The following is a 25,011-nucleotide window of genomic DNA, read 5'->3' as shown; positions in this document are numbered from 1 at the left end:
TCTTCTATTTCTTTGTTTTTTTGATGGATGATGCTCTATTTTTGGCCCTATTCTGTTGGCACATTAGGCACTTGTTTTTTCTCCATGTTTTTTTGATAGTCCCTCTTTCTCTCGAGATATATGGTGAAAGAACGAATGATTTTTCCAAAAGTTGGAAACACACCACACTATGCTAAGTTGGCATCATTTATGTTAAAAACAAATAGTACTAGTTTGATTCGCAAAAATTGGAGGGTGAAAAGTATGATCAATAAAAAAATAGAAAGATACCTCATATTTGATTGGAGCTTTCAAAAAAGAGAATTAAATAGCTTTTTATAGGAATAAAATTTGCACATTTTATAGAAAGGAAAAATCCATGTCGGATATCGAAAAGTGTAATATCTGCTGGCTAAAAATGGGGGTAATTTTTTCTCCAAAAAATGCTCTTGAGCTTTTAGATAGAATAGTATAAGATCTCTTTCTTTATTAAGAGTACAACATGCATTTTATATAGTTTTTTTCAAAAAAGTAAATGCTTAATCAAATATAAGCCACTATTTTTGTAGGATCAACCAAATATGTAAAAATATTTTTACTAACATCAAATATCCAAGTACGAGTTTTTTCAGAAAAAATATTTCAGTAACAACAAATTTTATGATGGACCACACCCTTAAAAAGAAGGAAAATGCTTTGGGGTCACTTCATGCGCATGAAAAATCCCCGTGCACACCAAAATTGCCATGGCAACTCGGTATTCAACTATTTCAGTATATTGCATCTAGGAGTGCAAATGGGTCGGGTCCGATGGGGTCATGAGTGACTCCAATCTAATCCGATTTTTTATTTGGGTCCTAATTTTGGACCTAGATTTGACCCGATAGAAGATCAGATTGAGTCGGGTCGGATCTATCGCTACAATTTTTGACCCAATAGGTCATTCAGGTCGGGTCGGGTCCATGTATAATTCAGACCCAACCCAAAAAATTTGGATTTGGTTTGGGTTCGGGTTGGGTCCGATTCGGATCAACCCATCTATGGCTTAAGAACTTGTGTTTGCACTTCCGTAGGCTGCAACCCGCAGGCTCAAATAATTTTACAGATTCGGATCGGGTTGTGGAATTGAATATCCAAAATTATCTAAATTTCAAATGGGTCGGATCGAATCGGGTCTGAATCCAATAAACCTAGACCCGACCCAAAAATAGAACGGTTCTAATTTTAGGATTCGATCCGACCTCACAGGTCCTCTAAAATAAGTTGGGTCGGGCCATGGGTCAACTCAACTCATTTGTAGCCTTAATTGCATTAATTTTGGAGTTGTGCTGATCATCTCTTATCACGTTGTTGAGATTTTTTTTTTTTGGTGTCCACTTAACAGCGAGTAGTGTTTTATTGCTCTTAAATCTAACGTTCTGTTTGGATAATTTGTTGCCCGCTGAAATGGCTGACTTGTACCACTCCCGGCGCGTATAAGCTGCCGTTGCACCCCCACCCCTCAAAAAAAAGGGCTGACTCATGCTGAGACGTGGCCTTTGGAGCGCCTCTATTGATCAATCATCAATGCAGCGGCTAAACCTTGGTTGCAACAACATAATAAACCGAGAGAGGGAGAAAGAGCGTTTGCGCCGTGGGAGCCGCGTACTTGTCGCTCAGAGCGCTCCGCCCACAGCTCACCCCCAGACCAACCTCATCGTTTCAATCAAAAGGCAGCATTGGAGAGCTTAAGAGAGTCGGAGAACTACTAACCATGGCCTCTTCCACTCTACTTCCGTCTCTTCTGTCTCCTCTCCCCACCCTAACCCAGCGGCGCACTCCCAACCACCACTTCTTCTTCAGAAGAAAACCCCTTCCCTTGGTCACGGCCTCGTCCCTCGGCAACCCTCCTCCCAGGACCAAGACCAAGACCGGCAGCGGCTCGGGCTCTTGGGTGAGCCCGGACTGGCTCACCGCCCTCGCTCGCTCCCTTTCCCCCCGCGACGACTCCGGCATCCCCGTGGCCAATGCCAAGCTGGAGGACGTCTCCGACCTCCTGGGCGGCGCCCTCTTCCTCCCCCTCTTCAAGTGGATGCTCGAGTACGGCCCCATCTACCGCCTCGCCGCCGGCCCCCGCAACTTCGTCGTCGTCAGCGACCCCGCCATCGCCAAGCACGTCCTCCGCAGCTACGGCACCAAGTACGCCAAGGGCCTCGTCTCCGAGGTCTCCCAGTTCCTCTTCGGCTCCGGCTTCGCCATCGCCGAGGACTCCCTTTGGACCGTATATAGTTTGCTCTCCCTTTCTCACTATTTCTATATTTATTAGAATTATAAGCATTGTATTCCTTTCTCATTGGATGAGTCAGGAAGAAGGGAATTATGAGCACCGATATATCCGCATATCTTTGTCGCGCAATTAATATTTAATTAAGGTCGGCCGTACTGCCTCATACTGTTTTGCCTGATATGGGTGTACTATACCATACCTAGAGAAAACTAGTACGAAGCTTAGTACAAGCCCTATACCATCCTGTATAGTGCGTACCAATCTATATGATGCATATCATACTAACGGTATGGGTAAAATACCGATATGATATCCCGTATTAAGATTGCGGACCACAATATTTATACTTTTATTTTTTTCGAGATCTCAGATTTGATGGTTCTTTTTTAAACTTTTTTTAATTAAAAAAAGTTCTTTGTTTGCAAATATGAATAAATGCTGCATCTGGTTGTGTGTATGGATGATAGAAATGTATTGCAGGCGAGGCGCAGAGCAGTTGTTCCATCTCTACATAAGAAATATTTGTCGGTTATGGTAGATAAGGTGTTCTGCAAGTGTGCCCAAAGATTGGTGGACAAGCTTCGGCCGTACGCTGCAAATGGTGCTGCAGTAAACATGGAGGAGAAGTTTTCTCAATTGACCTTAGATGTGATAGGCTTGTCTCTGTTCAACTACAATTTTGACTCGCTTACTTCAGATAGTCCGGTTATTGATGCAGTTTACACTGCATTAAAAGAGGCGGAGGCTCGCTCCACTGACATTTTGCCATATTGGAAGGCAGGTTATTTCATCAGCTTCTGTTTTTCGTATTTTGATTCTTGAAGTTATATTTCACCAAGCATGTGCGATGCATGTTTTAAAAAGAAAAAAATATAAAAATTCAAGTTGTAGTACATAAATTATAGAATAATGTTAAAAAAGTAATTAGATTTTTCTTGTATATTTGCTGACATTTTTTGTTTTTTTTCCCCATATATATCTACTCTCACAAATATGATAATCAAATATTTCCTTATCCATCTACAACTGCTATTTCTATTTTTTCTAATTTGTTTACTCTCATACATTTTTATTATGACATTTTCTCTATTTGTTTGCAACACAATTCTAAATTTTAAATTTTTATATATTATTCTCACAAAATGGCGCTGAGGGAACAACATAGAGAGAGTTTTTTTTGGTATGATCTTACCAAAAAAGAATATTACATTTTCTTGTTTGTTTATAATTGGTATTTTCAATTTGTCCTTGTTTGTTTTCTGTTACATTATTTTGTTATGACCCTTTCCTTATATGTTTGTAATATTTTTTCCTTAAATTCTTTCTTATTTTGTTGGAAGCCAAGATTTTGGTTTTTGATTTGCTTATTGCTATGATTGTAATTAGTAAAATTTCTTTATTTATCTAAATCTGAGATTTTAACTTTGTTTCCTTATTTATATATAACCAGGATTGTCTAGGTAATCTAGAAAAGATGGAAGGGTACTCTCTCAATTTTTATATAATAGAGATATAGCTAATTTTTCTTTTTTCCCTTGTGAGAATATGGTGGTTATTTGCCACCACACAGTTTTGATCGTGAGACCTCTCACATAGTGAGATGGGTGCTAACCAGTTGAGCTATCAGCTTTGTTGGCTATATATAAAGCTAGTTGCATGGTAGAAAATAGAAATCTTGTCACCTTGTGTTATTTATTAATTTTAATTGACCGAAGTACATTGTTGCTTTTAGGGGACGTTTGGTATGGGGTGATCCACCCAGGATCAAGGCTGATTTGGGTGGAGGTGATGAGAGCACTCTGTTTAGTTGCATCTCATTGGCAGTGATTCCAAATTACCCCTACTTCTCAAATCACCGCCTAACCCGATGATGGAAAACTCGTCTTTCATGATGGGTATCCAAGATCATCCCAGCACGGTGATTTTGGACCGAGATATGCCGACCAAAATATCCTTCATGATTGGCATGGTTTTTTGTGAGAGACTCCACATGATGGAGTCTCCATGTGAATGAAGGAGAGGGGCTGTTTTGACTCCCTGCCAACTTTGCAGAAACTCATAAGCAAAGAGGCTACTTTGAGGCGTAAAAGAACAAGAATGGGGTAAAATAATGTGAAGGAATGTGGAAGAGAGAGAGTGAGTGAGAGATTGAAGAGGACAAGCCTTTGAGTACACTATACTCTTTACTTTTGCCTCTCACTTTTTGCTGCTTTTTTTAATGTCACTTCTCTTTTCTTTACCTGAAGCCAGTTTTCTTCTTGAATGTTGGACTCATGAGAGATGTCCTTTATCTGAGATAAAAGTGGCTAAAAAAATTGCATTCTAAGGTTCTCTGACGGTGGAGTAACTCGTGGTGATCCCATTTGGGTCACCAAATTCCCCCTTAGAGTTTACTTTCTTGACTACAGTTTCTATTATCCAGGTATCCTTTTCTAATTTACCATACTTGATAAGGTTAATAATTCTTATTCTTGATGTTTATCACTATATTATACCTAATTCTTTGTAAACTTTGTTCTTCAGCTTTATTTGATCATGTAATGTTTTTCTAATTATAGGCACATTACTTTTGACTGAAGCAAGACTTAAATTTGAGATCTTATGCTTGTTTTATTGTGCTTTCTGCTAAGCCTGAACTCTTTTGTAGCATTAAACCGCTACAATCCACCATGGCTGCTATTAGGAACATTCTAGGAAGTGAGATACTTAACGTAAGATTTTGTGTCTTTCCTTGTTGATTACTTTCCAGTAATGGATCCAGAAATAATCTCTTTATTTTTTTAAATCTTATGATGACTATCCAACTTTTTTGGAGTATTAGTTTGGATCCGTTGGAGAAACTAACCTATTATCAGATATCAGTGACATCAATATTTGGCACATGTACCATAGAAAAATTCTATGTACCAAAGAAAAAGAAAAAGAAAAATTCCGACTGAAGATCCAACTGCTGTCCACCTTTCTAAGGGCACTTCTTTACCATATACATCCACCCTGCATCAGCAGACACTGTATTTCCAAATGATGCATATAATGACCAGTTGTACGGGTTGAAACATAGGGTTATCAATTTCTATGATCCTTATTACAATTCATAAGTGCACCTTGCATTATATGTTGTATTTAGTTAATTGAAGATCAAGAAATCACAATGTTTCCCATGTGCATGTGCTTGTTTGGGTGTGTGCCTGCATGTGTGCACACATGGCCACATGCTAAATATTTTGCCGTACAAAGTGAAGATATTAAGTGAAAAATATACAAATTATGTTGACTGAGCTTCCAAATGCTTTACATCCTTAAAATTTATTCTTTCTTGTAAGCATGTTTTAGCAATTTTATCTTTGCACTCGAGAATAGTACTTACCTGTTTCATTGTTTACTGTTCTTCCAGTGATGTGGCATTATCTATCATCCTTCTAGTATTGTTGCTCAATCTCTTTGTGTCACGGATGTTCATAGACATTTCTACTGCTTGCTAACTCAACTCTTGTGACTTCACAACTGTCAAGTTGTCACATCATTCTTTCTCTTTCCAATTTGACTTTCAGACTTTATGATAGTGGGAACCAATAGTAAATATTCTAAGTTTGCAAGGTGAACTTTCTTTCCCTCTCTCTTTTTCCTAAGAATTGTTTAGACTTTCTCACTAAAAGAGTGTATTTTTAACCTCAATATATCACCAGTTAAAGAAAAGAACCTCAATTTATGTTTAGTAATTATTTAAATGTTAGAATTGGAGCATTACATGTAATTGTCCATGCCAAATGCTGTTAATATGGAATACTATTGTCAGCTCTGAGAATTTAAATTTTTTTTCCTCAATTTGATCACATGCAGTGGATCCCAAGCCTGTCTTGTGTCTTGGGCGGGAGACAGAACATATAATTTCTCCAATGAAGTTGCTCCAATAGTTCTTCAATAAGACTATAATAATCTTCATTAGTTGGAACTCAGCAAAACCAAGCATTAATGACAAGTTATCTGTAGATAATCACCTGTCATTTAAATGGAATTCATGGCTCCAAAATTGATGTTTTGTACTTCTTGTCCATGTTATGAAAATTTTCTGTTTGACTTGAATATTGATATGTGCATTTTTTTATATCTTATTTAAATTACATTTATCTATTATATGTAGTTTTATTGGTGATTTTTTATACCACATATATACTAGTAATTTTCTAAGAATGAGGGAGGAAAAAATTTTAAAGCTAGTAAAAGACGGTTCTTGTTAGAAATGTGATTTAGACTACTAGTAAGTAACAATATAAATTTTTTCATAAAATCTTGGGCAGGGTTAAATATTTCTTACTATCTGTAATGCGATTATATGAGTCGACATGATTCAACTTCTTATTACTTCACATCTAGTTACACTTTCTTCTCATGTCTGCTGTCTCAAATTATCTCAAAATTTTACTGTTATTAATTTGTAATTATATTGAAGCAGATCTATCTTCTAAGGAAGATAATACCTAGGCAGATAAAGGCAGAGAAAGCAGTTACCATAATAAGAAAGACTGTTGAAGAACTTATTACAAAGTGCAAAGAGATTGTAGAGGCTGAAGATGAACAAATTGATGGGGAGGAGTACGTAAATGAGTCAGATCCTAGCGTCCTTCGTTTTTTACTAGCTAGCCGTGAAGAGGTCTTGTAATTTTCTTAAAGTTACATTTGCCATTTACTTTGCGACTGAAATATTTCTTATTATGCTTTGAGTAGAATATAGTTGTGGTGGATTATGTTATTTCCCTTACTGTTGTTATTTTTTGTAGGACCAATTCATGTTTCAGTTTATTATTGAAGTAATCACTTGCTAAAATTATGTCCAATTCTCCCGATTCACGTGCCGCACATAGGAAGGATGGAAACTACTTTCCATATGTGTTCTTGATCAATTTTTTTTTATCTCTCTAATTCCTCGGCTTTTCTTTCTTTTTTTCTTTCTTCTTCTAATTCTTTCTCATCTCTATCCCTAATTTCATAATATGTTATTAAGTATAATGCTATTTAAATTTACAAAATCAAGGTGACGTGGAATAGACTTTTTAACTTAGGTCAATTATTGAAATATTTTATTTTATAATGTATGTTGATCATATGGTCTGTTGGATGTATTGTTAGTCTCTGAAAAAACATATAACATATAATATATTGAACATTATTATTTGTTACAGTTTACTAGGAAGAATCTTATGATGCAGTATTGGTAAAAGGTGCTATATTAGGTTAGACTTTTTTGATTTATCTCTACTATCCCATGGTTTAGATCTATATAAGCGAAAGTGTGAGGCTTAATTATATGTTATTCTAACTTTTTCTTGTGTAACAATTTCTTGAGCTTCTTGAGGCATCTTATAGACTAAGTTGTGGTGAGGATAGGTGCCGTTACAATGTATTGCAGCTTGAATTAACACCAACATATAGCAACTTGACATAATGCTATACCTCGGATCTTGTTTCAACCACCATTGTTTCATATTTCAGATGTCCTTTGCACATGAAAATATTGATCATTGATTCAAGTTTTCAAGTTCTAGCTTGTGCCGGTCAGCATTGACTGGCATGGGACAATTACTGGAACTTGACATAAGTTGGTAAGATACCATTTAATTTATTTTAGAAATTTTTTGTTAAAACACATTTTTTTAAAAAAATTAGCTTGGTGCAGTGGGTATGCTAGCATGGCATGCTAGCATAGCACATGCCATGCTAGCTAAGGGTGACAATTTTTGACTTTTAACTCACCACCCCACCCAATAAATGGATTTGGGTTAAGATGTTTTTTTAGCGATTGGGTCTGGCTTGGGTTATGTGAGACCAACTTGATTATAAGTGTGTTAGATTTGGTTGACCTCTGGACACGACAGATCAGCATGTCTTGGAAAATCCTTGAATCCCAAATAATGGTGTGGTGGGCCATGGGCTAGCCAAGTCTCAGTTCCAGTGAATAGGAAGGTTGTATACTTGTATTAGTAATTGCTGAAAGGAAAAACAAAAAAAATATTTGAAGAGAAAAGTGGAGTGGACAATGTGGGATTTATCATTTTAGTTCCTTGACTTTAATTTATTCTCCTTACCCTTTCTCTCTTTTCGGATGCATAACCCTAGAACTCCTTTTATTAACAGTCTTGTTTTCATTTTCCAAAAGACGTAATCGGCAGGAGAAGTTTTAACTGAAGTGGTGGGTTAGGTAAAGGATTTATGTAAGAAAATGGGTTGATTATTGGTCAATTCTTTTGTAACTGATTGATTATAAGGGGATTGGGTATGGGATGAAGGATGGCACAAATCCTACTGGACCCTGGTGCCATCTAGTGGCTGGCATGCTTACCAATGGTGGCACTTGAAACCATGCTTTAATCCATATCATTATGACTACAGTAAAAATGGAGCAATGAAAATCTTGAAATGTTAGCTTCAAAATTAAGTTTAGGCCATGTGGCGCTTCAAAATTAAGTTTGGGCCATGTGGTAGTGGCACATTTGCATTGACTATGGAGGTCATGAGGCTCTCCATAATCATGTGTTAAATGTGTCTTATAGAATGCTTCCCAATATATTGTTTCTCTGGTTAGAATTTCATATGTTAAATCTATTGCTAAATACTTTTTATGGTTTCTAGAGGAAGGAAAACCATTTATTAAAAAATATTAAATGAGCAGAAAAGGCCATGGGTTTTATAGGAGTTTGTTTCCCGAAACTATGTTTGTAATGAGTTATGGTCTACATCATAGACAAAAGTTTCTTTATACCAAGGATTCGAGTATTGAGCATCAACACTATGCTGGTAATGGGCTGGAAAAATAGTTGCATATAATGCAGATCCTTGGCATGCATTGATGGTGAAAGATAGATATACAAGCATATAGAAAATTTAAAACCCACACGCTAAAATTATATTTTATTTTTAACAATCTATTTTAGTTGCTTTTTACTAGTGTAAAGACATTTTTAGACAGATAAACTTATTTTTAACTATCTATATAAATATGACAGATCATCATAGATATCTATCCTAATTGTAATTTAACATGATTGTTGCTCAAGTAATTTGTCTTATTAATTTTAACTCCACATTTATTGTACGAATTCATAACAATACAAAACTACATAGGGACTTTTTTCTATGTCATGTGTAACAATATATTCTAAAAGTTGTACTAATACTGTTGATACCTTGCGAAGCTCGTATACTGATAGCCCCATGAAAGCTTAAACAGGATGGGGTACTTCGATGTCTATCCTTTAGTTCAAGTCATGTTCAAAATGTACAAACCCTCACTAAGAAAAAAGGAAACAAGTCCTAGATCATCTATAGTAAATGCAAAGGTTATTTAGGATGGTTGGCTACATGTTTAAGATGAAAAGGACATGTTATGAACTCAGCTGCTACTTGTTGATCTGTATCTATACATATCAGAGCAGTACTCATCAATGCGGCATGTGTTATGGAGCCACATACCCTGTACTATGCCGATGACATGCTGAATTGGTAAGTCCAATCAAGTATGAAAGATATATCTAGGCACCTTAATCCAATAATCCTTGCTTTATATATTGTTATAGTTTACTTCTTGCGATGCTTCCAAAGATATATATATATATATATATATAGGGGATTGATAACCTATTCTCTATTATGGTAGGTTATCAATCTACCCATTTTTCATTGAAAAAAAAATCTTTACTTTTTATAACTCTTAAGGGTATTTTATGTCTTTTTACAATCCCACATTAACTCACCCTCTCAACCCCCAATTAATATTCTCTCCCTCTCTCTCTCTCATATATATATACATACATATATACATACATATATATATGTAGGTATGTATATGTCCATGTATGTCCATGTATACATACATACATATATATATATACCTATATATATATATATATACCTATATATATATACATATACATATACATATATATACATACCTACATATACATATACATATACATATACATATACATATATATACATACCTACATATATATATACATATACATATACATATACATATACATATACATATATATATATATATATATACATATATATATACATATACACATATACATATATATATACATATACACATATATATATATATACATATATATATATATATATATATATATATATATATATATATATACATACATACATATATGTATACCGGAGAGAGAGAGAGGGAGAGATTATTAATGGGGGGTTGAGAGGGTGAGTTAATTTGGAATTAAAAAAAAAGACATATAATACCCTTAAGAGTTATAAAAAGTAAGGGTATCTTTTGTCTACGGAAAAATGGGTAGATTGATAACCTACCATAACAGAGAGTAGGTTATCAATCCCCATATATATAATTTTTGATCCTTCTATGTTCTTGATAGTTGATAGACCAAAGTTAGAGGCTACACTAATTACTCAAGTTAAGATTTAGAAATATATAATGGAGGGGATTTTTTTTGTTCTAAATAAAAGTTTGCTTCACTGTCGATCACATTTGGCATGCCTTATATTGAAGGGGCCTCAGTAGTTAGAGCTATGAAAATAGCAATATTGGTTGCTAATGTTAATAAGGGTTTCATCAGCAAATAAGGGATAATTCTTGGGATCATATGCCCCACGCCCCCACCAAAAGACAGAAATAGTGAATACAGAAGGAAAATATGAAATTATTGGGACATGTCTATCTAAAAGCACAAAGTTGATATCAAGCTACAATAATATCCTAAGTGCCAATATATTATTCAATCTATCAGATAAAAGATTGATCAGTTTTTAACATAATTATGGTCTCCAGTTGTTTATATAATTTGTTTTGCTTTGCAAGAAATGATTACTATAGGTATATTTATGTTTATTGTTTTGTATTTACGATGATATCTTCCATGTATTTCAGGTTGGTAGTGTACAATTGCGAGATGATCTTTTGTCGATGTTAGTTGCGGGTCATGAAACAACTGGCTCAGTATTGACATGGACACTTTATCTTTTAAGTAAGGTATGTTGTTATAAGTTTTCTTACGTCATTGTATCTGTTAATTGGTTTTCTAAAGTAGCACTAGCACAAACCATCAACCTAGTAGATAATTATGTCAGAGGTCAACACAGAAGTCAGATGAAAAAAGGAAATATTTCTAATATTTATACTTTAATTGTGAGTAGTTTTTCTTTAGTTTCTAGCATGATTAGCACTTGTATTCATAGTTAGTCTCTTGCTCCACAAGCCTGATGCTCAACCTTTTGTCCCTCTTGATGCTTATAGACATGCAATTATACCATATTATAGTGTCTTATACCATGATTTCATGAAACCTTGTTACATTTGATGTTATATTATAAACTGTTTTAAGAGTCGCCACTCTGAATCAAATCTTGGCCAAGTTGGATTGGAATGGCTAAGAACTTGTTCAATTTTTTTTTGATGGATCGAATTGGACATAATTTTATCCAAATTCCCTAAGTTAAGATAGATGAGTGGATCCCATGGTTTGCCAAATTGTACCGAACCAGCCAGTTTGGGGCATACCAAATCCAATCGATCGGCAATCGGCATGGTTCAGGCTTTAAAAATGAAACAACTCCCCTAGCTATTAAATGATCCATGGTTATAAAATCCCCTGCATGATTCGGCTATTAAACAACTACTGCCTATTAAACCAAATGGCTTGCGATTCATTCTTACCACCCTCCTCCTAGCTTAGCATATTGAGAGAGGCCCCCCCTCCGCTCGCAAACATCGCCCTACCCCTACTCCCTACCTGCCTGGTTGCTCGCAATGCTTCCCATCCCCCACCCCCTTGGTCGTTCTAGTAAGTCCTTCCCTCCCTCCCTCCCCCCTCCCCCACTTTCTCTCTCGGGTTAAGGTTAGAGTTTCAGGTGGTTTCCTCCCTCCCTCCCTCTCCCTCTTCCTCTCTTTAACTGTCTCCTTTTCTCCTGCTCCCCCTTCCTCTTCGGCTCTTCCTATCTCGGTACGCTTTGGAATGGTATAGTATAGATCCGTACCATGCCGAACTGGTTGCCGTCAATGCCTTCTCCAGTACTAGTTTAGTGAACCTTGGTAGATTCGATTACTCTTTTGGGTGTGGCTAGGTTTTTCATGAAACTTTGCTAAATCATTCGGCAAATCTTCCTTAGTTCTAGTATTTGATGCCACAACATTTGTATATAGTATTCATCTAGACTATTGCTGCCATTTCAAAACCCTAGATAAGATAATTAATGTTTTTATCTTTAATGGACTTGGAACCAAGATTTGCTATACCGGTTGGTACCGGTGTGTGCCGACCGTATTGTACCGTATCGGTGCCGAACCGGTATATGCTGTATGGAAGGTGTACCAACACTTGGTACGCCGAACCAACCCTAATACGGATGTTCCGACATTATAATAAGATGGTACCTTGCGGAGTCCAGTGGTGAGACAGCATACCTTGCTTGGAACTATTAATAGTTCTCCTATAATACCACTAATTTTCCATTCAAGTTTTCTTTCTTTCACGCATATTGAGCTCCCCAAGACAAGTTCCCTGTGATTATACTAGGTTGATGAATGTCACTAGCTCCCCAAGACAAGTTCTAGCATTCATTTTCTTAAAGGAAGATACTTTGCATATGCTCCAGGTATTCCTCAAGTATTTATAGAATTAAGAAATTAAAGGCAAGGATATAGGCCAGCATTAAAGACAGAATATAGAAGATTGTTCTCAGTCTAAAACATAAATGACAAATGAAAACCTTAAACATGCAATAGAAAAATGAAATGAACAAAAATTTAATAATGATAAGAAAATAGTTAGTAGTTCAATTATGTTAGTGCATCTTTTTTGTTGCAATAAACGTAAAGTTCTCCGCATACCTTAAGTCATAAAATGTGCTAGATAAGATGATAAATGCATGTCATCATGAGAATACGTAGTTGGTCATACATAATCTCATTCTCATGCATTATTACAATAAAGAAATGAAAAAAAGAACATTACGAGTTCTACAAAAACTTTAAAGTTGTTTGAAATGCTAGAATTGGATCCCTAGCAAGTCTATATTGTGTTTTTGCTCAATAGCTCATTTGAGTTGTAATTGTTGTTTTGCTCTTGGAGTGAAGAAAGAGTGCTAAATGTTGAAATCAGCATTTGCTGAACAGACCTTGTACCAAGCAGTTTGGCCCGTACCAAATTGAATCGATACTAAATTGGGATGTTTGGCCATTCGGGTCGGTTCAGCTTATAAAAAAACTCTTGAACGTTCCTCTGGTCACTTTGACCGCCCTCACTCTCTTTCTCTCTCTTTGTCCTTTTCGATGCCGACCAACATTGTTGACCTCGAACGGTGTTAAAGACAACATTGCCGACCTCGATCGATGCCATGGGGCCCTCATCGACATCTCTAGCCTCAACTGATGGTTAGGGTTAAGATTTTGGGACCTTTTGCTGTCACCATCAAGCCCCTTTGTCTCCCTCTCCACCTCCCTTTCTCTTTCTTCCTCTCCTTTTCTCTCTCCCTCCTTTCTATAAGCTCCCCTCTCTCGCTCCCTCTCTCTCTTCACTCCTTTATCACCCTTGAATGATACCGAAGACGATGTCGTTGTCCTCGATCAATGCTAAAGGTGATGTCGTCGTCCCTGATCAACATCGAAGATGACATTATGGCTCTCGATTGACGCCGATTCTGACTCCTCTTCTTCGATACGCCTCTCTCCCCCCCCCCTCTCCATCTCCCTCTTTCCCCTCTCCCTCTCTCTCTTTCTCCTTTTTGTCTTCTCTCTTCTTTGGTTCTCCTCTTTTAGGGTTGGGGTTAGTGTTTCTCTATCTTTTCCCTCCTTTTTTCTAATCTTTCATCTCTGATACATCTCGATTCCATACGTTACGTATCGGTACCATACCGAATTGACCGCCAGCCGAGTTGAGCTACAGTACTGGTTTGGCAAATCTTGGCTGAAATTGATTAAGATATATATTTTGATTTCAAAACTCATGTACAACTTCTAAGTTTCTTTAAAAGAAATTATACAAATTGTGGTGCAAAAATTTGAGACGTTGCAAAGAAAATTGATTTAATATTGGACTGGACCTAGCTTGACATATAATAACTTAGTTTTCTATGCAAAGAAAATTAACTAACTATTTTTTGAAAATATTTACATTTTGATTTCATTTATTATTTCTGTAATAAACAAGTATTTATGATCAAATTATTGGATGGAAATCATAGAAATATGCATATTGTCTATTAGAGACAATCTCTACCCTTTCTATATAAAAGAAATGGAGCTTTTTTAAATGATGCTACGTTAGTATGACTTGACCAGTTTATCTAATTTTTAGTGATAAAACTGATCTTTTTGAAATATTAAAAAAACATGATGGCTGTAATGATAAAAAAAACTACATATATTCGATAACTAATTGCATCAGTAAACTGGTTATGCGTGCATACTGCATGATAAATTCTCCTAACTGACATGTAACATTCTAGTTAAAATGGAAGAAGATTACTTATTTATCGTATTATTTAGTCCATGCTTTCCTTGTAGGAAATTTCTGAATATAAAGTTTTTGAAACATTTTCTGCATATTGTATACTTAATCCCCATTAATTAACACTTGCACATATTGTGATTTTTAATATTATAGCTTCCTCACATTCTTTTCTCTGGATTTAGACAAAATGTTTGTATTTAATTTATCAGTATGATTTTGACAGTTTTAATCTAAATGGCATAAGATTGACGCACAGATTAACCAAGAATATAATCAAGTTTTACTTTATGCCATTTGATAACATGAATTCAATTTCTGAAGTGTCAGAGAAAGCCAAGAGATCTCTTTGGAAACCATGTGTTCCTTTTGTTGAAAACAAGCTTATACAAGTATATTCTAATTTCAAATGCATTCAACTTGGGGTGCCAAGATCAGAGAATGGAATTTCTCGTTGCAGAGAAGATTTCAATTTGAGCATCTGGTGGTTCTCGTGTAGCTCAATTCCTACTAAGAGTACCAAATATCCAAATTAAGCATGCTACCTTTATCTGCAGGTCTTGCTTAGGATAAAATATCACCTCCTTTTAAGATGACAATCACCTTACTGGGACAAGTAGTGTTGGGTTTTCTGTTGCTACATTATTCCAAAATTTATTCTTACTTCCTGAAGTGTATGTTTTTTGAAGAATACTGCTCTTGCATTGCAGTAAATGGTCCACAGAAGTGAATTTATACAAGCCTGTTCGCATGCCTATGTCTTTTGATGTGAATGGATTGCTAGAAGGAATTAGTTTAAGTGTAGCCAGAGAGACTAATGATACAGCCTTTGTCAAATGGTTATCATATATTGGTACCGATGCTTAGTAGGGCAGGCAGAGGAGTTACAATTGTTGGTCTATTTTCCCATTTCCAAGGTTTTAGTGCTTCTCAAGCTATTCTGTGGTGAATAGCTTCCCAATTGATAGTTACTGCTGCACATTATTTCATAGCCCTCTAAACATTTTCCAATTGGCACTCCATGGAAAATCAAGGCACTGTTGTTCAGGTCTAATTGTCAAAAATATGATATAATTATCCTTTTTTAGACCGTAGTGTGGATTGCATGAAAGTGGGCAAACTATTTGTGAAAACAAATAGTTTTTTTCTCGAGATAAAAAAAAATGCTTCCATTTCTCAAGATCTTTAATCAAGTGCCTGATCCTTGGTAGAAGGAAGCTCCTATGCAGGGTGCCTCACCCACTTCAGAGTCTCTCTGACATACCTGCTTCCTGAGCTCTTTCTATTCTAATTTTTGTTTTTAAGGGACCTGCTTCTCAATGCTTGCACCCTAATATGCTCCAGATTAAGTAACTAAGGTCTGATTAATTGTAGAAATCATAACTTTGTGACCCTATTATTTTTTTGAAAAATGACAGTCCTCTAGGTCAAGTTCTTTTTCAGCTTGTGTTGACCTATATGATCCTTCCTGCTAGAGTGAAACAAAGACCTCAGTTGCTTTATAATCATCATCTTGTTGATGGATGTTTTGCTATTAGCCTTATCTTCCTTTAAGTTCTCCTAACATCACAATGAGGTCTTATTTCTTCCAGCTTGCATATTTATCACAAGGTTGCTAATTGGTGGAAATGGACACAACGAATTTTTAGTATAAATAATTAAAATAGAATTTTTAAAGATAAAAAGCGAATCAATTGATCTGCTTGTATTTATTGCTTTTCCAATGAGCATAAACTATCAAGAAGACTGTTGAATATTTCTTATGGTACCATGCGTAGAGATGTCACCTGAATTATCATGACTACGTCGTGGTTATTTGCTTACAACCATTTTTTTTTCTTATTGTCTAGTTATATTCTTATTTGCTAGAACCATCAATTCCAGATCTGCTGACTGTTCTCTTTGTATAATTAAAGGATTCATCTACTTTAATAAAGGCACAGCAAGAGGTTGACGAAGTTCTACAAGGAAGACTTCCTAGATACGAAGATGTCAAAGAGCTGAAGTACTTGATGCGCTGCATAAATGAATCCATGCGCCTTTACCCACATCCTCCAGTATGATGCATGCTCTTTTATCTGCATGAATAGTAGTTTATTTCTGAATCCCCACATCCTCCAGTATGACACATGCTCTTTTGCATGCGTGAATACTAGTTTATTTCTGAATTCTTAGTTCTCTAAAATTTGTAGGTTTTGATAAGGCGGGCTCAAGTTGCTGACATACTTCCTGGAGATTATAAGGTTAATGCTGGTCAAGATATTATGATTTCTGTGTATAATATACATAGGTCACCTCAGGTATACATTGGATTTAACTATTGCTTAAAGTTTCTATTATTCCACAATCCACATGGTAGCGCCACTTGTGTTCATGCTTTACTTTTTACTCAAACTAGATACAATCTCATATCACTGGTGGAGATCCATTATGAATCATACATTCACAGTGAGCTGCTCTTAATTATCTTAGTATTGTTAGAGGGTGGTGTTTTCGGCTTGATCTTCTCTTAGGTGGATATTGCACCAGTGCTCCTTTTTGTTGAGCTAGTTTTCCCATGTATCTCATCACTACCCACTAAGTTACACATCTGCATATTATTCAATACAATGAAGGACTCAATAATCTTTTCTTCTTCCTCCTTTTGAAGCTCAAGGCATTCATCAATGTTGGTTGGTATGGCAATCTAATTGATTGATAGTCCATGCATAGTTTCCTTGCCTTTTTAATGGTCTCCTCATTGCTTAGATGATTGGAAACATGGCAAAATTTCCTGCAACCGTGCTAATGCCAACTTTTGTGCAATGAAGCTCACTTGGCTTCACTTTCTTCACTCTGACTCTGACTGTTACACCACCAGCTCTATGTTGTGATTCCAAATTGCATAATCTTAAGCAAACAGATGATGCATATTAAGATTGATTGCTACTTTGTCAAACAGAAAATTTAGACTACACTTCTTACTTTCTTGCATGTTAAAAATATCACCGGGACCATTCAATCTTGCATCTATGGACACCACATAGTTCTCGGTCCATATTGAGCTTGAGTGTGGAATTAGGTTTTGATGACTAATACATATATAAGTTCAACATTTTTCTTGTTTTTGACCTGCTTTTACTTGAAAGAGCCATAACTCCATACAATTGTGTATATTGGTCATGGGACCAATGATGCATACATTCCATTATCACAACCCACTGAGCACTTGCTCCTCAAGCTTCACCTCTGATTAGTTTGTTCCACCTAGAATTGTCGTTCCTGGTGCGGATGTAACCTCACCAGTATTAGCAAGAGTGCATCTGTCCCTGAAATCAGATTTGAAGCATGAACCAAGTCACTTCATAGTATAGATATGTTTATCTTCCTAGTGGATTCTAAATTATTTAGTTCTTCTTACATTCCCTTCCTTTTTATTCCATGTCTGTTGGTGTGTACTTTGTTTTTGTTAGGAATCCATTCTTTGTAAACTTAATTCAGGTCAAGCTGGTCCATGTAGTAGGGCTCAAATAATAAGGAAAGTTTCATGACTTCTGATGAACATGAGCCATGGAGTCATATGGAGAGACCTTAGCTTTTCAATATGGTGGAAAGGCATCTCGTCCATAGCCCTCAATGAAGCTTAGCTTTATGAACAACAAATTCTTAAAGCATTCTCCTAAACCTCATGAACCAAAATTGTCAAAACCCGAAAAATGAATATCCTAAAACCCATAAACAAGAGAATTGCAGTCCAAAGAAAAACAGATACAGAAGAAACTGAAATTCCAATTCTGACATAAGATATATCGTCTTACTGCAAGCATGATTAAGGCCTGGAAGTGGGAGAAATGCAGCTGAGGTTCTCAGAATAAATAATAATATTTTAAATATTCTGGAAAGCAACAGTGGAGTTAAAAAGATTGCTGGCTAGCTAGAAATGAAATGGCGGGAAACGGAAAGAGGTCAGGTACTGTTTTTAGGGAAGCTGCAATAATTAGAATAAAAAGAGACCTGGCTGTTATTTTTGGAGGGGAAAATGTAATTCAAAAGGAGATGTGAATCAGGATGAAAGAAGTATACGAAAGGTTGCATGATCTCTACAATAGGAGCTACTTTCTTATTGCAAAACTAAGTGGCATTACTGTGATTCCATGTTCTTATGTATGTCGGCTCAATAATGAATAACAAGAACCTATTTGGTGAAGGAATCAAGGAATAGTGAGTTTTATATTGGAAAAGTAGAGGGTGCACTGTCTAAATGCAAAACGAGGGATAAAGAATTTAATGTTAATTTACTTCAGTACTTGAGATCTTAAGGAACTAAGATGATGAATCATTTCACAATAAAATGGTCAACTAATCCAGCAAGCTAGATTTCTTCTTTTTGAAAATTTGTGTGTGAGAGAGAGAGGGAGAGGGAGAGAGAGGGACAGGCTTAAACTAACCACACTTAGGAATGCCAAAACATTAAAAAAATATATAATTGCATTAATGAGTAGGTCCTGTACAGACAAATTATGGAACATGTTGCAGCTTAGAGGCATAATTAAGTTGCCTACGTATTCATCTTCTTTGAACTCAGCATACTAATTTTTCTCATTGGAAAATGGGAGATATTGACCAGATATTCCAATTCTCTAAGTTTATCATGCTTGCGTGTTTTGAGTTTTTCCAAGGTGTGGGACAGAGCTGAAGAATTTCTGCCTGAAAGATTTGACCTGGAAGGACCAGTTCCAAACGAGACAAACACTGACTTCAGGTTTGTTTGAAGAATCTTTCTATACACGGCTTCTTTTTCCCAATTTTTTTATTGAGAAGATCTATATGTGAATTCTTACTTGATATAGTCCAGAATTTGCTAGCACATAAGGTTGTTTCTCTGAGCTTTTCATTGAACTAGTTTTCACTTTGATCTTCTAGCTTTTCTTGTAAATCATAACCATATGTTACTTAAGTGTTAGAGCTTTTATATTCCAGATATATCAATATACTGCTGTATATATATTGAAGATTGAAACTATTTCCTGTATATTGCATTATATGCACCCTAATTTGTAATGATGTATGTGTTAGATTTATCCCCTTCAGCGGAGGGCCACGCAAATGTGTGGGAGACCAGTTTGCCTTGCTTGAAGCAATTGTAGCACTAGCTATCTTTTTGCAGCATATGGACTTCAGACTGGTTCCTGATCAAAATATCACCATGACCACTGGAGCTACTATTCATACAGTGAATGTAAGTCCACAATTGTCTCAGAAGTTTCGTGCATATTTAATACAAGCACACCATTGACATGTGGAGAAAGAAAACTGTGACAACGTGAATGGAAATGCAAGGATGCAGGCACAACTGGTTGATCATGGAATGCAATCTTAAATTTTCTGAAATTTTATCTAGAGTAGTGGCCTTTTTGAAGTATATATGGTGAAGTTCCCCACTGTTTTCTGCACCAGCCTAGATGAATATAAATATGCAGTAGTGTGATTCTATAAGTGCCATCATTTGTTAGTGAAGTAAATTATTTTATTTCTAAAACTGTGTTGTGTCAATCAAATGACACTTCCTTTTTCATTTAATGAAGTAATTAATTTTATCTGCCTGTTCTGAATGTGTGCATGTCCATTGTTTTATATCGAGAATTATCTCTGATTCTTACTGATTTGAAGAAGTATTATCGATAGTTGTTAGTACCTCGGTACGTAGAAGTCAAATTGAAATGGCTTCTTTTTTGCAGGGTTTATATATGACATTAAGTCCAAGAGAAGTGCAGCATGATTGTGCTTTTCTTTGAGGTAAATATTATTTCACTAAATTATTTTACATCACTAATTATATTCTATGGCATGCTGCAGTGAAAAAGCTATCTTTCTAGATAAATATTTTGATATAATTGGTAAATGTAAATGAAGCTAAGCAATGAGGACTTGGGCATGGAAACTAGTGGAATCATCAAAAATGATTTATGCATAATTAATGATATAGGGCGCCACTGTTATTAGTTCCATATAGTACAAATGCTATTTAACCTAGTAATTTAAATGCACAATCGAGAAAGCATTTATTGTATATCCAATCTAGCAAAAGGTGGTCTTCAGTTCTTGAGCAGCATTGGTAAGCCTGGCTCCAGAAGCTTTCAAAGATGACCAAACTGCTAGAAATTTGTAGTACGTTATAATGGATTTAGAGTATAAAATGTCATAGAACTAAGTTTGATAAAAGGCCGTGGTGATGCATGGACGGACAGACACAGATGGATAAGCCCATAATAAACAAGTATCAACTATTTTCATGACTACTAGATGTATATGGGTCATTACAATAACAAATTGACATAGGAGTTATATCATTAATCAAGATATGCTAGTCAGAGATGCTAGAACAGTGCCATAATTACTGCAGTTCATTAAAACATTTATGCTTGCAATAATCCAGTCTCGTGATTTCAAAATTTCACATCATAGTCCATGTGGTAATGCATGTCATAAATTTGAAATGAACCTGCAAAGTTTGTAGTTAACTTCTTACGAACCACTTCATCTTCAGTGAATCAAGTTGGGTCTGCTTAACATGAGATGGAGGCTGGAGTGAGGATCCCATCAAGGCTTCCAAGTACCATGTGGGAGCATTTCTATATTGCTGAGCATCATGGGTTATAGGGTTTCTATGTGAAACCATAATAAACAACCTTCTACCTCAGAAGATTTTACAAGGTGGTTCAAACATCTCACTGGAGAACTTTTGCATCTTGTATGTAATGCTAACAATTGCTTCATACATTATTTAATATTTTCAGTCATTCAATTGATTCTGTTTCTTCTATGATTTACTTTAATGTAGAGGAAAAGCCGTCCATGACATGAAACTTGGTGAACAATCAAAACCAAGTGAACGTTCAGATGTGAACAGCACTTTTTCATGCTCTCAAGGATGACAGATTATTTGAAGATGCAAAAGCAGTGCAGCAAATTATCCTGATCAAGAGTGAAAGAGGTTGATCACCATCTTTGAAATAATTATGTAGTTTCAGTGAACCTGCATTTTCCTCTTGTTTTTCTGGGTTTGTGTGGTTGGGGAAGCAGTATATTACAAATAATGTAGTACAGTACAGAATAGTTGCGCCTAAGACTTTCATAGTAATACTGTAGCATAGCACGAAAAGGTTGTAAGTGTATGTCATCAATATTTATAGGGATTGTATTTTGACTAGTGAGTTAAATAATCTTTCCATTTTTTGAGCTTGATTAAGGCCATTGCTTGGTGCAATGGTAAAAGGTTAGGCTGACAAGTGTGATATTACATATTTGAGTTCTGGGGCAGCTATTTTATGCAAAAAATGACAAGGGTCTTTCCATAACCCATCCCTTCTAGGATTTTGGATTGCTAGGATCATAACTTGATTGAGAGCCTTTTTATTTTTCAAGCTTGATTGAGCTAAGACAAGCTGACACCCAATCTAATTGGGGTCGCTACCAATCTAAGGAGCCAAAATTGAGTGGAAAATGAGCTTCTCAAGAATGACAGCTCATTTTGACTAGGGTGGCAATCGGGTGTATAATAGATCAACAATCTGTCAATCTGAATCCAACTTATTTTTTAAACTTGCCAAGAATCCAAAATCAACAGGTAATTTAACTGGATTTGCAATATCTTAAATGGGTTAAACGGTTAAGCATTGCTACTCTTAATATTGGTAACCATACAAAGCTAAATAAGCTTTGTCGCTCCCCGCTCGTAGAATTTGTATTTACTCAACTCGGTCATTGGGCATGGCTAGAAGAAGAGTATATTTATAATGGAACTAGAAGTTGGTACCCTCAATGCACATATGGAGAGAGATGGCTTGATCGCTTCACCTGATTAAACATTATCTACTCCTGTTTCTTCTAGCTGAGATCTTCATTCCTTTAGACTTCCTATTTACAAGTTCCTTTTTCCTTTTTATTCTTTTCCCTTCATTGGATTTCTCGCATGTGACTGCAAATGTCCAAGAGCGTGTGAGAGGAGCTAAACTGAGCAAAGCATCAGGTGCGCAGACTCATTTTAGCATATAAAATATTTGACCGAGCTTGGCTTGAGATTACGGAGCATAACTTGTTCAAGCTTGAATCATATAAATTCTGAGATGAGCTTCATTCTAGCTGAGCTGACCTTCGCTTTGCTTCTATAAGCTGCTCATGTTCAGGTTCGACCTGTTTATGAGCCAAATTGAGAAACTTCTCAAAGAAATCTTACATATTTGTTTTAATTACTCGCCCTCCATTTTTTTTTTCCCACAAGCTCCAATTACTTTTCTCCCATGATCTCACATAAGATACACTTGAATGTCTAGATTGGACTGGACGACAATGTCTGGAGCTTACATAGTTTACATAGAAGACTCCTACTCCCAACTCTGGAGTCCTGAAGCCATCAAAGTGAGTTTTCGTGCTGGCTGGATGGAGAATTGTCATAAATCGGCTCATCTGCCCGGAGAAAAGAGCCGAGCCAAAAGAAAAATCCAAGTGGTCACCTGGTCCGATCACGGCTTTGTTCTATGTGAAACCTGGTGGCTGGCTATACAGTACCACCACCTCTCCCCATTATATCACGCCAAGCACCAAAACTGATGCATGGCATTGGTGAGCTCAGCAGTGATTGAAACAGGTGATCTGCAACAGGGCTCAATCAAATGGAATTCATTCTAGTAGAGAACAAAATTGAAGGCAACCCTCCAAGCAAATTCCAAGCAGAAGATTGTTTTTTGTTTTTTTTTTTTTTTTTGCTAAAACAGATGATTTATATAGTTCTAGTATGGATACATCCAAAAAAGTCAAAGAACAGCAAGTCATGGAGCACTCTAGGCAACTCTCTCTTTCCAACCCACAGGACTCTTCCGGAATGACCGGCCACATACGAGGCCACCCAATCCGCGCCTTGTTAGCCTCTCTATAAATATGCATGGCCTGGAACGCCACGCCGCCACTAACCATGGCCCAGATGTCTCGAAGCAAAGAGGGGCACCCACCAACGCTGCTAGTGCCTTCTGGATCCAACCAATCACCATAGCCGAATCACCCTCAAGCATGACTGCTTTAGCCCGCAGCGCGTGCCGAGCATGGCCCAAATCGGCCCATGCCGCCCTCAGCTCAGCTTCCAAAACAGAGGTGCCGAAGATCTGGCACCCATCAGCAAAGCTACCCTAGAGTCTGGGCCTCTAATGACGAACCCTGCACCTCCCCTCCTACCACCACCTAGCATAATCCATCTAAGTTGACCTTGAGGAAATTCGGAGGTGGAGGCTCCTAGATGAAAAACACTATCCGAGGTGCTACACGAACAGAAGTAGAGCCCCACGTGCCCCGAGCTATCAAAGGTCCATCCGACAGATCTGCATGGATAATCTGTCATTTGTATCCGAGCCTGTTCCACAAAAACCTAGGTGAATGGCTGCTCTCACCAAACGTCCAGGCATTCCTGACCAGCTAGATCTAATAAGCAGTGTAAGTCACCCTAACGGCTACCTACAGAGTCTAGGGGGCGATGGCCTGCCGTCTAAGTGCCTGCAAAAAAGAGTCCGAGTGGCACCAAGCATCCGAGATAGGATCTCGACGAGCCTCAAGACTCTCCTAGCTCGCTCACATTGAAATAGGGTGTGGTCTATGGTCTCATCCACCTAGCACCCAGGGAACTAAGCATGGATGCCGAGTCTCCACCCGCACAACACTAATCTCGTCGGCAGCCAGCCCCAAGCCACCTTCTAGAGGAATAGGGCTATTCTCGGTTAAAGACCGAACCTCTAAATCCAAGCACAATCTAACCCCCGGCGCTGCTCACTCTGAAGGATGTGATAGATATCTCCTACTCTAACTCTAGATCTTCAGTATGTACTCCAAACCTTCACGTCCGGACTGGCACTCTCTAGAACAGGAAGCAATCGAATCCTCTCTGCGAGATGCTCCCCAAACAGATGATCAATCCAGCAAATATCCCACCCAACCTCCTTTAGGTGGAGAAGACCGCAAATCCAATGTCCGTCCATGGCCTCAATGTTGACCATAGTCGTCTAGAGCCTCATCGAAAGAGAGTCAACCTAAGGGTCCCCCACCACATCCATACTACGCCCATCATTGATTAGCCACCTGGTGTTAGCTAAGGCAGTGGGCATATACTTACTGATCTCCCGCCAAATGTAGGAGCACCTCTGGCTACTCTAAGCTGCCTCCTAGTCCGTACCGGGCAGTCATCACCTGACTCCAAAAATACTACGGCTCAAGGACAAGCCTCGCCACATGTCGAGCAATGAGCGCCTCTCT

The 25,011-nt window shown here is 37.1% G+C and overlaps 1 protein-coding gene across 4 annotated transcripts; it reads left to right on the top strand.

The window, feature by feature from the left end:
* Window positions 1-1,582: 1,582 nt before the first annotated feature.
* LOC103719551 (carotene epsilon-monooxygenase, chloroplastic) lies at window positions 1,583-21,964 on the top strand. Of its 4 annotated transcripts, none has more exons than XM_039126806.1 (11): window positions 1,586-2,239; window positions 2,726-3,022; window positions 6,699-6,896; window positions 11,160-11,261; window positions 16,653-16,793; window positions 16,929-17,036; window positions 19,395-19,477; window positions 19,792-19,954; window positions 20,454-20,511; window positions 21,263-21,429; window positions 21,557-21,964. In XM_039126806.1, exons 1-9 carry the CDS (start codon window positions 1,733-1,735, stop codon window positions 20,508-20,510), a joined length of 1,656 nt encoding a protein of 551 aa, XP_038982734.1. In that variant the 5' UTR covers window positions 1,586-1,732; the 3' UTR covers window position 20,511; window positions 21,263-21,429; window positions 21,557-21,964. The 4 variants fall into 4 exon arrangements, with proteins under 4 accessions (XP_038982736.1, XP_038982737.1, XP_038982734.1 ...); XM_039126807.1 differs by having other exon boundaries at window positions 21,263-21,466; XM_039126809.1 differs by lacking the exon at window positions 2,726-3,022 and having other exon boundaries at window positions 1,585-2,239.
* Window positions 21,965-25,011: the final 3,047 nt, after the last annotated feature.

This window comes from Phoenix dactylifera, chromosome 5 (genome assembly GCF_009389715.1).
Source record: "Phoenix dactylifera cultivar Barhee BC4 chromosome 5, palm_55x_up_171113_PBpolish2nd_filt_p, whole genome shotgun sequence".
NCBI lineage: Eukaryota > Viridiplantae > Streptophyta > Magnoliopsida > Arecales > Arecaceae > Phoenix > Phoenix dactylifera.
This window is presented reverse-complemented; position numbering and strand designations above follow the sequence as displayed.